Consider the following 16886-nt stretch of genomic DNA (forward strand, 5'->3'; position numbering starts at 1 on the left):
TTCTGGGAAAGGCAAATCAGTAACAGGGTAATAAAGAGCAGCAATAAACCCAGAATTTTTTTAACATTCAAAAATATCTTCAAAACACACACTTTTCCCAGCACCGTGTTTGAAATGGACCATGTAGTTCAACTCAGGATAAACACAAGTAGCTCTAACACCAGAGACACGAATGGTTTCAACCCAAACAGCTGTACTACTTGCCCAAGAAGATGCTTTCCAATGCTGCCAAGTGGAATTCAAGCACTCTCTTCCAAGAAAAACTCTGCAGGGTCTGGGCAGCACACTTTAATCTGCAACACGAAGACAAATCTGCATTCAGACTTGATGGTAGTTTGAAGCTTCAAAGCAAGCATTTGCACTTCACTTGCATTTCAATGTGCCAACTTGCAGTCTTCACCCTCCACTGCAAAGCTAAATCTAATTAGTGATATTGGTTCGGGGTCCATAAGCCAATGCTGTAATTTGTTTTAGTAGAATGCTCTCACCAGGGGTTTTCTTGTAGAAAGTTTATAAATCAGTAGTTCGCAGGAATGAAGTATCTCTGTTAAGATGTATGCAGCTTGGCACCTAGATGAGATATATTAGCCAGTGAGCAAATGAAAATTGCCAATGTTAAGGAATGCTGAAAAAAGAGACTCTGCTTGATTATCAGAATTTGAGTCCAGTAGCATCATAAAGGCCAAAAAGATTTCTAGGGTATAAGCTTTCAAGAGTCAAAGTTCCCTCCATCATAAGGGACTGTTGACTCTCAAAAGCTTATACCCTGAAAAGCTTGTATCCTGTAAATCTTGGTCTTTAAGGTGCTACTGGACTTGAATTTTGCTCTTCTACTGCAGAACGGCTAGGCAGCTTACCCACCTGAAACTATGTCGGTGTTTAACATCCAATCAATATGTGCTAGGAAAATGCTGCTTTTAAAAATTATGCAGGGTTGGAAAAGGAGTCTGGAAAAGGAGCCAAAAAGATTTCTAGGGTATAAGCTTTCAAGAGTCAAAGTTCCCTCCATCATAAGGGACTGTTGACTCTCAAAAGCTTATACCCTGAAAAGCTTGTATCCTGTAAATCTTGGTCTTTAAGGTGCTACTGGACTTGAATTTTGCTCTTCTACTGCAGAACGGCTAGGCAGCTTACCCACCTGAAACTATGTCGGTGTTTAACATCCAATCAATATGTGCTAGGAAAATGCTGCTTTTAAAAATTATGCAGGGTTGGAAAAGGAGTCTGGTTTCAGTGTCAGGAAAACAAAATAACTTTGCATGAACACAACCACTTAGAGGGGCTAATAGGATGATCTGGTAAGGAAAAGTGGTGTCATACCTAGATCATCTTCTCAACTTGGCCATTTCAAACTACGATTTCCCAAACTTCTGATAGCTGAGCAAAGAACTGATGTCTGAATTAAAACTGGAGGCCTTGCCTTCCATATCCACTCCTGCATTTGAACTGCTTTGCTTTGAAGTCTGTGTACGAGGAAAGCGGCCCCCACTCAGAGCAACACGGTACCATTTTTCTGTATGACCTCCTGAAGGAAAAGTGACTGGAACATTCAATTACACCTCATGCAAAGAATCCTGCTAGGGGAAGAATTCTTAGTCCCAAGCAAAGGTTCATTGGAAGGAAGCAAGGTCAGGACAGTGACTCATACAGACGCAGTGAACAATCTTCTGTATGGTGGCCACATTTGGTTCACAGGAGTCTTTCCTATCATTCTCTGACTTTCTTTTGACCCTGTAATGTCCAGAAGTCTAACACTGACCAATGTTAGTGAAGTGAATGTTGAAAGATCTTCCATTTTTTTGGCAGGCCTACAAGACAGAGAAGTTCCACCAGGCATACGGTTGAGGCCAACATTAAATCCATCAAATGAGTCTCCCTGCTGGTCTCCTACCCGGGGGGGGGGGAGCTATATGGCCACCTCCTCCCCCCCCCCACACACACGAGCAGCCACAAGATACCGATCCAGACCTCCACCCTTTTTTATGTATGGTGAGCACTGAGCAGGCGAATACTTGCAATGTTGTGTTTGTGACATCTGTGATTTTATTGTACTCCTGTATTTTACCTTTTTTATTGTAACCTGCCCTGAGCCCGCTCACGGGGCGGGCGGGCTATAAATCAAATAAATAATAATAAAGTTACATGAAAACTCTCTATGAAGATAGTATGGAACACAACAGGTTACAGTCATTCAAGCTTTTGACTCATCTTACATTTTTTATTTAATACTTTAGTTTAATACAACAAATACAAAACAATATAAATTAAATCTGCTTTAAATCTGAGAAATCTCTCTATTTACACAGCTTCTGTGCTTCAAACTTTTCTGCATCAGGAACATTCAAGCCTTCAAATAATGCTACGTTCTTTAAGAGCAGGAGGGGTGGGGGAAGTAAAAGGTTTGTGCTAAGCCCCAAGCGACCGGTTGGACTACCAACCATGTCTCTTCTTTCCATGATTTTGCCAAATAGAATGCAAAACATAGTATATAGATGTCACTCAGTTTGTGGACTAAGGGGAAGAAAGACTACAGTACAGCTTTAAAAAAAAAGAAAGAAATATAGGACTTCTCCAGGCAAGTCTGTACAAAAACAGGGGCCTGCTCCATGCTAATAATGCCAGAGTTTAACTCTCAGATACCCAGAAAGTCTAGCAACATCTTAAGACTCTGTTTGGTTCTAGAATCTATGCCAAATCCAAGCTGAGGGCTCTTTTTTTTTTTTTTTTGACAGACTGAAGCCAATTTGTTCAGGAGCATGTTACAAAATCTGGACAAGACTCGGGAAGCTCCCAATTGCTTTCTGAAAATGTATAGTATTTTCAAATTTTATACATCTCACTCACACTACAATTTCCACCCAGCATAGCACTTTTACATGGTTCGGTACATGAAGAACAACTTCATAACTACAGAGTATGCTTCAGCTTTTGACTGCCTGCCACCAGAAGGCGCCGTGAATTTACACAGGATAGTCCCATTTAAGTAGCCGAAGATCAGCAATATAGAGCTGATTCATTCAGTTATGCTGATTTAAGTTTTTTTTTTCCAAATCTGGGACCTTTGAGGAGAGGCTTTATAATTAAAATAATTTAAGTCTAAACATCCATTATGCAGTAATTTAGCAGGGCAATAATCCAAAACATGAAACATTTTCAATAAATTAGGATTTAAAGAGATTTCCAGTAGTCCACAGTAGACAAGCATGCAAACAGAACTCTTCCAACATATGCATACCAAGTAGCATTTCATTTTGAGCAAAGGCAGAGATAATACTTTATCAACTATACTAAGGTGCCTCCAATTGGCACGTGCTTTAATCCCAAACGCAGGCAAATGTAGTGCAGATTTGGTCCCAAGCAGGTAAAGACGATTTCATAAGGTGACTGCCCCATAAGACACGAAATAGCCCTTTGTTTCTTGTCAACTGTAAGACTGCGACTCTCTCAAACTATGAGTTGGTCTCCATGGCTGCATTCTGCTTATTACCTCTGCCTTCCCCAGCGGTAAGAGGCTTTTCTGCTAACAGACCAACTTCTAGAACCAGGGGAAGGTGCAGAATAGACCTGTGGGACTGAGACCTATACCTGTTTTACTGCCACTTTTCCAAATGCCAGTATATTCCAAAACGAACAGTACTACATGGAAGACCTATATATGTGATGCTGTAATATATTTACTTTTATCAGTAAAAGTTTGGGGGGGGGTGGCTAAAAAAAATAGGAAGTGGAATGTGAAAATTCCACTCTTTTAGAACAATCCACAATGAAAACAGCTGATCTGTCACTCATCTGCTCTCAGAATGGACAAAATGCACAATAAGGATGACGTGGCTGAGAATATATAGGTAAATACTTAAAATAATATTCCATAGAATGGCTAATTTTGATTAGAACCTGAAGTGCAAAGTAGCACCGTATCATGACAAGTATCGGGAACAGCTTACGTTTGAAAAACTAAGTCGTACTTATGAAACAAGTAATCAAGCACTGTGTTACTAATTCAAGAATAAAGAGTTTTTGTTAAGTTCCTACAGAACTTTCTGATGTCTTCTTCCAAGTCCTTTCCTCCTCATAAGGCCAAGCAGAACACATTAGCTTCACCCTAACGGAATGTTTAGTTTCAACTACAGTGGCAATCCTACACTTACTCAGAAATCAGTTCAGTTGAACTGAGTCCAAAGAGGCAAAACTACAAGTTGTACTATTTCAGACTGCAGGCGGGACCATGTCGAGAGTTCCTCCGTACAAGACAATGTCCTGAACCAAGGAAAGGACCTGTCATGGGGATGGCCACTTTAGAAAAAATCTCCCCATAACTGCTGATTTTTTATGTGTAGCACACCCCTACCCATTTCAGTACAAATGCCATAGCCCAGAAAAGGAGCTCGGCTGTAGTCAACAAACATAGGTTTGCACTGCACATTAAGGACCAATGGGTTGGATCCAGAATGGAACTTCCCGGCTTCCTCCCTCCCTCGGCAGCCCCAAATGCTGCATCTGGTGAAAAAGGGACCCTGATGAAGAACATGAGCAGCAGCTGCAGCAGGAAGGTGAATCAGTGGAAACTGTAAATTCAGTCCAGATCCAACCTGCTGCTGATTATAGTACGGGCACAATAAACTGCGCTGGATTGGAGCTACCATCAAGTCAAACTTGATCTAGCCAGTTCTGCTTACAATGCCACACTGCGCTCCAAACCATAAAGTGGTATTGCTGTGTTGTTGGAAGTGCGATTTTTCTTGTGCAAAAGGAATTTTTTAAGCTTGACAGCCACAGGATTCTTGGATGCAATTAAGATTCACTGATCCTTACACCACCATCTTAAGAACTGCACCCTTCTAAGCCCATTGGAGTTAACTGACATCAATGGACGGAACTCTCCTTAGGATGGCATTGCTAGAGTGCTACATTTTCACTTTCCCCATGTCGCAAAGATGTAAAATACAGGGACCTACTTCAGGATTTTCTCATATTCTCTTACTGAAATAGAACTCAATGCTGCCTTTACAATGGCTAGCTGTCAGGATACCACTTTTGATAATCAAGGTACTGTGGTATATTCAAGTTTACTGGCAGACTATTTCTTTGGACACCAGCCATTGCATGCTAAGAAACTTGATGCTGTTCAGTGCCACTCAAAAGCTAGCCCCTAAAAAGAAAAGGATCTACGAAACACTTTCAATCAGAGAACCTAACTCGGCTATACATCACAATTTGTGACAATGGGAGTGAGGGACACTCCAAGACAATAGACGTTCCCTCTTAAAGTGATACTTGGAACAAAATAACAAAATTGGTCCATAAATACTGTGGTAATTCAGTATAGATAGAAGCTGTACAATGGAATAATTCCAGTCGAGTCCGCAGATACTTCTAGTGCGAAGATTTGCAAGCTTCACTACGTTTCATTTCTAGCGTCTAATATATGAGCATTTGAATACTGCAGATTTCTGGAACGGCCTCTGAGTTTTTTTAACAGTGTTCAATCTGAACATTTTGTAATGCATCTGCAGAGATGCTTACCACAGAACCTGGATGGAACAGATACACTGCCTCTCCAGTTCCAGAAGTAAACACCGGTTGCTTCGCACTAGAAATAACCCACAGGAACACTTAAGTATAAAAGCAAAGTCTACTTTACGGGGCTCGTTGGATTATCAGGGACAGGAACTGGACAAAAGGCTGCCAATGGCAACACAATGCCATATAATCCTCCCCTGAAAACACTACGTAATTACTTGAAATGATTAAGGAGCTGAGCCACTATTTTGTGCTGAAAAGACACACTGCATTGTATGGGCTTTTTAAAAAATTAAGTCTCTAACCACAATTTTTAATGCCAGGGTTATAACTAAGTGATACACACACAGACACACACAAACACACACACACACACACCCCACAGCTGGGGACTTGGTGAGATACAAATCTTTTAAAAGGCCAGTTGTGTGGACAGAGCAATTTGGAACAGGTACACATTAGTATGCATAACAAAAGTTAATACAAAATATGAACAGCTTGTGATATACTAGGAAAACCTGCTCACCAATTATGGAAGGCAGATGCTATTTTAAAATAACACAGTATTAATCCACTCTTCAACCAATTCGCCACTTTAGCCCAAGTAATCCCCATCTCTGCCCCCCCTTTTTTTCAAGCATTTAGAATTCCCAAGTACAATTTTCCACTAACAGGTGGCTTAGAAGATTAGTGGAAAACCTGAGTAATTTGTATAAAAGCTAATTTCCAAAGAAAAATAGGGACCTATCTTGACTGCCAGGAGCTGTAATTTCAGGACTCCAAAGAATTCAGACTCTAGTTTTATTCTTGCTCTTTCCACAAGCACACGAACTCTCTAAAGAAAGTGATACACAAATGCTTAACGGCATAAGATATTTTAACTTCTAGTACGGTAAACAAGCTGCTTATTGGTAAGAATAAAGAATCCCCTTAACGCATTATCAGATTAATTGTAGGGCAAAACGTATGTGCCAACTCATTCATCTCCAAAATGTGGGAAGGGATTTTCAAACAAGTAGTGCATGAATGTGAGAAGCAGCTCAACCCTTCAACCTGCACTCAGCCTTCCGCTAGCATTTCTCGTCCTGTCCAAGCCAGACATCAGAAGTGAGCCAGGCTGGAAGAAATGCCGACAACATCAGAACGCAGTGGCACATGGGGGGGGCTAGGTTTAGCGCCATTCCCTACTTTATAAACATCAATGAGTGGGACACATTGAACATATTCATGGGTCATCCTCGCTAGTCTGGCCCTTAGGTAGCCAATTAGTTTTTGACATTTGCCATTTCGAGAAAGAACAAACAAGACTCCTTTGTAATGGTTTGGATCTCGTGGATTTGTTATGCTAGCAGAGGCTCTTTCCTCTGGAACAAGAATATTTCTGTCGGAGGAAAATGCCTCCGGCTAGCAAAACAAACCTGCAAAATCCAACCCAATGATGGGGAAGGGGGGAAATGGCTTCAATGCATTACCTGTATTGCCAAAAGTCACTATTTAACATTAAACACCTCTGCCCCCAAACAAAATTTAAAAATCTTTTGTTCTATCGCCTGCTATTCTATCAATTGTTAGTGCTCTATTCTCCTAGCAGCAACACTTTAAAAGCATGCACAGATTTTTGTATTTTTAATACTGCCTTCCAAAGGAAGAGTTACATGGCACTAAGATTAAGCGAACTCCATTTTCGAAAGATAAAATATTTATTTCTAACAGACTGACTGAAATGTAAACAAGGAAAACGCTGGGCGTTAGAACGTTATAAAATCATTTTCTCCAAATCAATGAAGCCCACCTCGTTGCTGCCACTGTGGTACTACGTGCCAGCGGGGGTGACTACGACTCTTTCACACGCACCACCCGCACCACCCATATTGCATCCTTCTTGAAGCTCTGTGGGAAAGGCTCCCTTTTCTGAAGAGGCCATTCCTCCCCCACTTCCCTCCCCAAATACACCTTTACTTTCATTCGACAGACACTGCGGAACTATATGACACTTGCGTTAGCTAGTCTCTTAAACAAAAACAAACCTTAACTAGGTAGTACTTGAGGTTATCTGGATCCAGAGCCCAGACCTTCAGAAGACACTCAAAGCCCTCCAAAGACGTTGAGTTAGTAGCAACCTAACCATTAATGTAATCATGCAGACCTTTGTTCTAGGGAACCGCTCCCACTGCATATTAAGGGAAAAACAGCCTCTCTTAGCCTGGCAGAAAACATCTCAGGCTGGGGAGGGAAGAGTCCCAAGGATGAGAGGAAACCTTTCTTTACCCAACCATTCTTGTAGTAAGTCAGTCGCTAACAACTTCACGCAGGCATGAACGAAACCCAGTTCTCTTTATCCAATTAACCTTTTCAACACTGTTGGCTTTGCGAAGGGCCAGCAATACTCATTGGGAACGGTACCATTGACGTTGCATTCAAAAAACGAAAACATAGGAAACCAGATCCTGGCCCTTCGGCTCTGCTGATAGGCCCGGGTGTTAGCCAAGGTGTGGTAGTACAAAAAGAGTCTCGTGGTAATGTAGAAGGCAATGAAGACGTCGATGGAGTAATGTTCGTGAGCTGCGAGAATGAAGAAGATTCCAAAGAGGTTCAGCACCCAGGACAGAGTGTGCAAGAAGTTCCAGCTTCTTGGCGTATCTAAGGAAGAGGACAGAACACACAACCGTTTGTGAAGTCTCACAACTGCGTGGCAAAGAGAGGAATGCTCTAGATTGAGACAGGGAAAAGTAGGTATCCTCTATAGTTCCTGCCAGCTGCTTTGCGGCTGTGGAAGCAAGGCAGACAACAACCTGAACTCAGTCTGCTCCAGAGGAGTGAGAGCTACTAGGAAGTTGTGCTCCCTCTATCCCAGCAAGGGGAAGATCAGCCTGGCACCAGCTGGATTTCAAAGCCCATTCAATAAGTCATTCCAGCAGCCTCAACCTGATCTACCTATCCCTTCTTCTCCCTTTAGACATTTGGCTCTTAGCCTGACAGCAGAACTTTTGCCCTGCCTGGCTCCTGTTTGTGCAAAATTAAGGAAGGACTCTGCAGTTACAGAGATTATCTTTTGTACCAGGACAGTTTCATTTAACACTCCTCTGTACAAGTCATGAAGACCAGGGTGAAAGAGAAATACACTGTGCCTTTCTTCCATTTGGCATACAATTCCTAATAAAAGGGGCCAACGCTTAACAGCATGCCACACTTAGTGGTTCTTGACCAATGCTACTTCCTAGAATAATCCAAGTCACCCACAAATCCAACTGCCAGTGACTTCCATTAAGTTCATGTTTTCCATTGAAACCTTTATCTCCTAAGCAAAAGTGTTTTGCAACATATAGACAGAATCCTCCGAGTACGTTTTTATCCTGCCTTTTGTTTAAGGAGCTATAGTTGGCATATATGGCTCTCCCTTCTCCGTTTTAAGCATCTTGCGAAGTAGGTGTGGCTGAGAGAATGTAACTGGCCCAAAATCACCCAGGGAATTTCATGGCAGAGCAGGGATTTGAACTCGGGCCTCCCAGATCCTAGTTCAATGCTCTAACCACGACATAACATTGGCTATAAAAGAGGGGCATAAATTATTGGGACGCCTAGATGCAGCATCACGCTTTTTAACACTGTACTTACATTCGGTGACAAAGAAGTTCAGCATCGTCAGCACAACAGTATGACCGCTGAACATGTAATCCCCGCAGGTGTGTACTCCGGTTAGTGTCATGCCAAACCCGCTCCAAATGGCAAAGGCTCGCTGAAGCTTCGCCCACACATTACCATAGAGCTAGAAATAATATGCATAGAGATGTTAAAGAATTCATCACAAACACTTAAGACTATCAGTCCACCAGAATGTAACCGTTAAAAATACACAGCAAGCATCAATAGCCATGTGAGCAAGATAACAACAACAACAACATTTGATTTATATACCACCCTTCAGGAGAACTTAATGCCACACTCAAAGCAGTTTACAAAGTGTGCTGTTATTATCCTCACATCACCCTGTTAGATGAGAGGGCTCTGACTGATACCAGCTGGCTTCAAGTGGAGGACTGGGGAATCAAACCTGGTTCTCCAGATTAGAGTCCTGCTTCTCACCCCAGCTCTCCGCAGTGAAGGCGCCAGATGTTCAGTGCTCAGTCCTAATATCTGGCCAATTTTTCCCCCAAATTTCACCACTGGAATAATATCTATCCTATCATGCCTTTTAAAAACATCCCCCTATATATTGGATACATATTCCTATACCTGTGTGTGTATACCTGTATCAAGGATACATCCTGACCTGGATAGCCTAGGCAAGCCCCATCTCATCAGATCTCAGAAGCTAAGAAGGGCTGGGCCTTGGTTAGTAAACAGATGGGAGACAAAAAAAAAATGCAGAGGCAGGCAATGACAAACCGTCTGTTAGTCTCTTGCCTTGAACACTCCAGCGGGAGTTGCCATAAGTCACCTATGACTTGATGAAACTTTTCACCACCATATGTATAAACAAATAAAATATTTGCAGTGCATAAGGTCTTTTTGTTTTTACACCTGTATATACTCCTATATAACTTCAATCTCTTCCATTTGCCTAATATGTAGCTTAAGGGCTGCTGTGATATGGTGCAGAGGTAAAAGTTTAGGACTGGAGAAACATGGGGTCCACTCTCCATTTAGCCATGAAGCTCAATGGATCAATCTCTTTCTCTCCACCTAATCTATAGCCCAGGTGAGCCTGATCACATCAGACCTTAGAAGCTAAGCAGGGTCAGCCTTGGTTAGTAATTGGATGGAAGATCTCCAACGAAGATCAAGGTTGCAGAGGCAGGCAATGGCAGACCAGCTGTATTAGTCTCTTGCCATGAAAACTCCACCACGGGTTGCCATAAGCCAACTACGACTTGAGACAAAAAAAATGCAAAATAGGGCCACTCATGGGTATATAGCAACCAACCAACCGACAACTCATCCCCATCAAATACAATCAACCACTCCAAATCCTCTTAATGTCCGATCTTGAAAGTGCTCAAAAATAATAAACAGTGAATCTTAATTAATAAAAATACACTATATCACAACTGCAAGTATGACCCAAGGGCAGGATTTCATTTCAATCTACCTCACAGAGTTGTTATGAGGGTGAAATAGCGGCGCTCTCTTTTCTCTACCACCCGCTTCCTTTTATAAAATGGTTCTCCTGAACTGCTCTCTCTCATGCATTTTGTGGAACGCTAGAAACGTGGCAGCCTTCCCGACCTTGTCCGGAAGGCCATCCAACCTAACAGGAGCCACCACAGAAAATGTTCAGGTACAGGGAGCTGCAGGACAGCACCTTCAGAAGGCTTTGCTCAGATGAGCAAAGCTATCTCCGGGGAGCCTATTAAGAGAGGACGTTCTGTACATGTTGAGTGTTGTAAGCCATAGAAGGCCTTGTAAGAATAGCTCAACTGAATCGAAGCCAGAAACTTAAATGAAACCACTGAAGTGACCACAGATCAGGTGCAACATTATCTCGCTCCCAAGAATAATCAGGCTGGAACGGGTTGTGCCAGCTGGAGTTTCTGTCTTCGCAGGCAGACCTGTGCAGAATGCCTTACGATAGACTGGCCGCGAGGTTACCACAGCATAGCTCCACATGGCCAGACTGGCTGAGTCAAGGTAAGGAGCCAGCCTCCAGGTTACGTGAAAGAAGGAAGAAAGCATTTTTTGATGCTAAATTAACCCGCTTCTCCACCAGTAGTGCTGGGCCAAGGTTAACGTCATGATTTTTAGTCAAGTCTGTGAGGGTCAACTGAACCCTATCGTGTAGGAAGCACAACACACACACCCCAGGAAGTCAGCTTTCCAGACCAGCACCACCTCTGTCTTCTCAGGTTCGGTTTCAGCTGGTTCACCCTTTGCCAGAAGACTACAGCAGCCAGGTACCAGTTCAGCACTTCCCATTAACACTGGGCAGAATCTTTGTGCTAATATCATATACACCTCCCACAGGAGCTTCTGTTGCCCATGTCTGCTAGAGGAAATAACAGACTTGTTCCAAGTCTTTATATCAGGCCCCTGACTTTAAAAAAATTAAGCCGTGGAGTAAACTCAGCAACCTGCCTTCAAACTTGCTTGTCACATGTTTAATTCCATTCTTGTAGCAAAAAAACAAGACAGCAAGGGCGGAGGGAGAGATGTCCTCATACCTTTCCAGAACACTGTAGGTGTTGGCCTGGCACCGAGAGGGAGGTGACAAACATTGTAATGCAACGCAACAGAAACACGGTACCCATAAGGCTGCATAATCGTCGCAAAAGGATAGACCTAGAAATAAACAGGAAAAAATTACTTCTGTATTGTGTGTGTTCCAGGGCAGTAAATTCATATCATGCCGGGATACATTTAAAGCTCAGACAGTGCTGGTTTGAAAAACAGGAAGGCACAAACCTGTTTGATAGGACAGTTTTCTAGAACCACGTTTGAAAGTTCTGTGAAAGACTAAGAGCAATCATCCATGCAATCAAAAATACACATGGCAAGCCATACATGGAAAAGAAATTTCCTCTCGTGCTCTTTTCAGTAGATCAGAAACCCCAGCCGTGCCCTGAACAATGCTCGCTTGCACTGGAACTTCTAGCAGTGGAAAGCACCATTCAATGTTACAATAGCAAGTTCTTATCATCTGTCGGCATTTGATGCTTTGTGTACACCAAAGCCACTTCTCTTATAGCAGGAATTCTACATTGTGCATGCATTCAGTATCATGTTCAACCAGGAGACAATGTGTGTAGACTGGAACTCATGTCATCACTACATGATACGGGCTCAAGGTGCTTAGACCCCTGGTCTCCAATATGCTGATGTCACTCAGTGGGCCTGTGGCTGCACAGCAATAGGATCCAATTCCCCACTACATATATTTATATAATTATTTAGAACACTGCTATGATGCCTCTTCAAAGTCCTGCTTGAGGAAGCTTACAATTAAAAACCACTGTATAAACAAAGCCAGCCATCAGATGTAAGTAGCATAAAACAAAAGCAGACCATTAATAAAATGATAAGATAAAACCCCTAATTAAAAGCCTAGGTGAAAAGTTCATAACAACATTTGATTTATATACCGCCCTTCAGGACAACTTAACACCCACTCAGAGCAGTTTACAAAGTATGTTATTATTATCCCCACAATAATCACCCTGTGAGGTGGGTGGGGCTGAGCGAGCTCTGGAAGAGCTTTGACTGACCCAAGGTCACACAGCTGGTTTCAAGTGGAGGACTGGGGAATCAAACCCAGTTCTCCAGATTAGAGTCCCACTGCTCTTAACTACTACACCAAACAGCCTCTTTTAGCCTAGCACCTAAAAAAAATCCTAAAGTCAAAGAAATCCAGACAAGTCTCAAGGAGTAGAGCATTCCAGAGGCAAGGTGCCACCACAGAAAATGCCCTGTATCTAATGTCCACCCGCCTTGCCTCTGAAAGTGCGGGCAAAGAGAGCAGGGCTTCAGAGGCAGATCTGGTGGGCTGGACAACATGGGAGGAGACTGTCCTACAGGTACCCTGGCCCCAAGCTGTTTAACAGAGTCTTAAAGGTGGAGTAGCTATAAAGGCACTATAGAGTTTAAAACCCAGGCTATATGGGACTCAAATTTTAGCAGGGAAAACAGTCTGTACCCAGGCCACGCAGAATTACCCACAAGAGCAATTCTGTTTTGATTTCAACAAGACAGATCTTTCTTACCGGCAGAAGAACAGTGGAGATTTTCCATACAGGTCCGCTATGCAGGTCTACTGTGCATAGCACAGAGAGGTGGCATTTCTTTTGCCACCAAAGCACACCACTGACAACTGTACCGCAGTGACCTGGAGCAAACCGGGTGTAGCAACATGCCATACAGAATAACCAGTTTCTCTGTACAGATCAAGAGACACTTCTCAAAAAAGAGGGAGAGAGAGAGAGACTTCTCAAAGTGGTTTGTGGCAGGATCAAAGACCCTGGCAAACTACACAGACATCTCACCATGGAAAGGAGATTCGTTTTCACGCTCCCTCCATGCCTGTGCAAAATGGATTTTAGTTCTTCCTCTTAATGGTGAAATCAAACTGTCTTCAATTTTGCTCTGTAGTAACAGTGGACACCACACACTCCTACCCGCCCCCCCCCCCCTTTCTCCAAATTAAGGGTGTTACAATATCAAATATATTATACCTGTGTCTGTGAAGGAGGAGGACCAGCAGCCAGATATAGCAGAGGATCACTCCACATACTTCGGTCATGGCAAAAGCCCAAGGGATCCTTGGAACACTGAAAGCAAAAAGGAGGGGGGAATGAAGAACAGGACAATACACACTGAGAATCTGACTTCTTTCCTAAAGAAGCAATTAAAAGCCGGAGGAAAACGTATTATAAAAAAGGCACCAAAGCCATTTGATGAGATGGATATATGTGAAATTTTTAAATTATATGCAGCCAGTAAGGTCAGGCAGGTTGTTTCCAAGTACTGGACATGGCAAGCATAACTCCAGAATCTGCCAAAGCACTGGGCAAAAAAGCTTCATGCACTTCTTTTAAAGTTGTTTTAATAATAATAATAACATTTGATTTATATACTGCCCTTCAGGACAACTTAATGCCCACTCAGAGCGGTTTACAAAGTGTTATTATTACCCCACAACAATCACCCTGTGAGGTGGGTGGGGCTGAGAGAGCTCCAGAGAGCTGGGCCTCGCCCAAGGTCACCCAGCTGGCTTCGTGGAGGAGTGGAGAATCAAACCCGGCTCTCCAGATTAGAGTCCCTTAGACCATCATCTTCTCCAGTCAAGATCCTGTTGAGCAAAATGGGCTCTGTACTAATAAACTTTCAGAAGTCAATTACTGAATGAAGTTACTATTTTTCTGATAGTTGATTACAAGTAGTTCAATCCTGCGGGTCAGTGTTTCAGTCCCCGAATATTAAAGGTGTGGGCCTCAGAGTGCCTAGAATAGAGAGATGGCATCCCAGAAAAAAGTTTAAGAATCCAGGATCCTTCCATCCTTCTCCCCCCACTCACAAACTTTTTTCAATTTCTCCGGTGCAAAAAACTGGACACACTGAGGGAACCCAGAGTCTCTAACAAAAGATACAGTAATAGCTCGTGTGCTTTTAACAGTAAGATTTTAGAGATACTGTTGTAGCTATTCATTGCTCCCCCCAGAATGCTTTCCAAGAACTATGCAAAACAATGTCCGTAACTAGGTAATTACATTTCCTGTATTACATGAACATACCTCAAAACTTGCTTCAGATTCCTAACAATATACCGTCCGCCCACCCACATCAAAAAAACCTTATCTACGTATTTAAATACCAAACCAGGAAACAAACAAAAATGAGAACAGGTGAAGAACCTGGTTTGAACCACGCAAGTCTGCTAGGTGACCTTAGGTCTGTCACACACTCTCAGCCTTGCCTGCCTCAAGGGTTTTTTTGTGAGGACAAGCAGCTAAGCCGTTCCTCATCTTCCAGACAGACACTCTACTTCTCAGACAGTTTTGTTTCCATTATACTAAATTTGTATTTTTTAGATGCATAAATTTATCTCAAGCAGAGGGAAGAATGTCGAGCTTAAGCCCATTTCCACCCAGGTTATTTACCCTGTGTTTGATGCTACTGGGAAGAGGGTTTTCTTTCTGCTTCCTGACAGGATTAAGGTGCATTTGGAACCCCCTTAGCTTTTCTCCAATCTTTCTCATCCCTGTTTTCAGAGAAATTTTGGGAAAGATCGCAACAGAGCCTGGTTGGCTGCTATGTGGCGGGAAAGTTTCCTTTCCCCCCCCCTCCGATTTAAGGATGCTTGTATCGTTCTTCCCAAAGAGGGAAGAAGTTTTTCCACAACTGAGGATGGGGAAAAAAGAAACACACCTTGAAAAGTAATGAATACAAAATATTTTTAAAAGTCTGGATCCAATCCCTCTCGTATAACTTGTCCCAGAGACATCCACCTGCAGGATATTTTCAAACTTTTGTGGATATTTTCAAACTATTTTCAAACTTTTTTTTGAAAAGGTCACCCATGGGAAAAGCATTTACACAAATACCCTCAGAGCATGAAAATGAGGCAGGCGATCCACAGATTACTCTGAACAAGTGAAGCACCTTTCATTCGAGTCTTCCTGCAGCAGGGCGTTCCCACTTCCGCTCCTTCTTCCTCCCTTCAAGCTTTCTGGCACCTGTTACCTCCATTATTTCCGTGGCAGCTTTACATGCATGCAACAGATTATTCCCCACCCCAGCCATGAGCACTTAAGTCATTAAGCAGTACTGATCTTTCCTAGGACAAAACGCAGCAAACTTTCTCGGCCCGTTGTTATAGCACTCTACAAAGAACCCACGTGGAGCCCAAATGTTCTACCAAGAAATTCTTCTAGAGCCTAGGAAATGTAGCAGGGCTCCCTATAGCCAGAACATAATCTTTATGAAATGCAACAGCCGCCTTGCTGGATGTGGAGAAACACCCTCGACCCTAGAATTCTCCTTAGTGTGTTAGAAAATGGAGCTGAGTATTGGCTCCAGAACAGACTGACAAAAAGAAAACTACGGGGAATGAAGGCATTCTTTATCCAACCACCCAGTACTTCCAATACTTACAAATGCAAACGGCTTTGGTTTACCCTCTCACACCTCAGCTGGATTGTCCCACCTGAGGTACAGAGAGCCAAGCTACAAGTGACAAATGACACTTGCCTGGCAAGTGAACAGACTCACGTGTATTCCTCCCGGTTCACTTAACATTCACTTGCTCTCCACTTGATCAAGTGGAGTGCAACTGAATGGCAAGTTCCCACCAGCTTCAGCTGCCCGGTGGGGAACTCCCCACCAGACAGCTGATTTGGGAGGTTAAATGCCCCTTTCCATGTGGCACAGAAAGAGGCATTTGAACTGCGCCGGCTTGACTCAGTTGCCTGGCAGAAAACTCCCCGCCAAGCAGCTGATTTGGGGGTTTAAATGCCCCTCTCCGTGCCACTGTGCAGCAGCACAGAAAGGGGCATTTAAACCCCTTGACTCAAAGCTTCCCGAAGCGATGCAAGGTGAAGATGGGGGGAGCAGACAAAGGTGGGTGAGAAAGAGAGAAGGAAGCAGAAAAATAGGGACAGGCTAGGGGGGCAGGAAAGACAGAGGACATGGTGGAGGAGAGTCCTTGCAGATCCCCATTTGTCCCCCATATTATTCAACCTCTACGTAAATCCTTTAGGAGAACTCACTTGTAGCCATGGAACGGAATGCCATCAATATGCAGATGACACCCAGCTCTATATTCACTATTCAACTCACCACTGGATGCCATAAAGATCATGGGTCACTGCCTAACAGCTGCAGTCAAATGGCTGAAAGCAAACAAATTGAAGCTGAACCCAAACAAGATGGAAGTGACG

General features: G+C 43.1%; 1 protein-coding gene across 2 annotated transcripts in view; it reads right to left on the bottom strand.

Moving 5' to 3' along the window:
* Window positions 1-2203: 2203 nt before the first annotated feature.
* The window catches only part of SAMD8 (sterile alpha motif domain containing 8), a 33098-nt gene continuing 18415 nt past the window's right edge, over window positions 2204-16886 (bottom strand). For both annotated transcript variants that reach the window (XM_054983763.1, XM_054983765.1), the window contains exons 3-6: window positions 13683-13778; window positions 11679-11796; window positions 9136-9286; window positions 2204-8160 (exon numbers count right to left, since the gene is read on the bottom strand). In XM_054983763.1, the coding sequence (XP_054839738.1) occupies window positions 7856-8160; window positions 9136-9286; window positions 11679-11796; window positions 13683-13778 (670 nt within the window). In that variant the 3' untranslated portion in view covers window positions 2204-7855. The remainder of the gene's footprint in view (window positions 8161-9135; window positions 9287-11678; window positions 11797-13682; window positions 13779-16886) is intronic.

This window comes from Eublepharis macularius, chromosome 6, assembly GCF_028583425.1.
Source record: "Eublepharis macularius isolate TG4126 chromosome 6, MPM_Emac_v1.0, whole genome shotgun sequence".
In the NCBI taxonomy this organism is placed as follows: domain Eukaryota; kingdom Metazoa; phylum Chordata; class Lepidosauria; order Squamata; family Eublepharidae; genus Eublepharis; species Eublepharis macularius.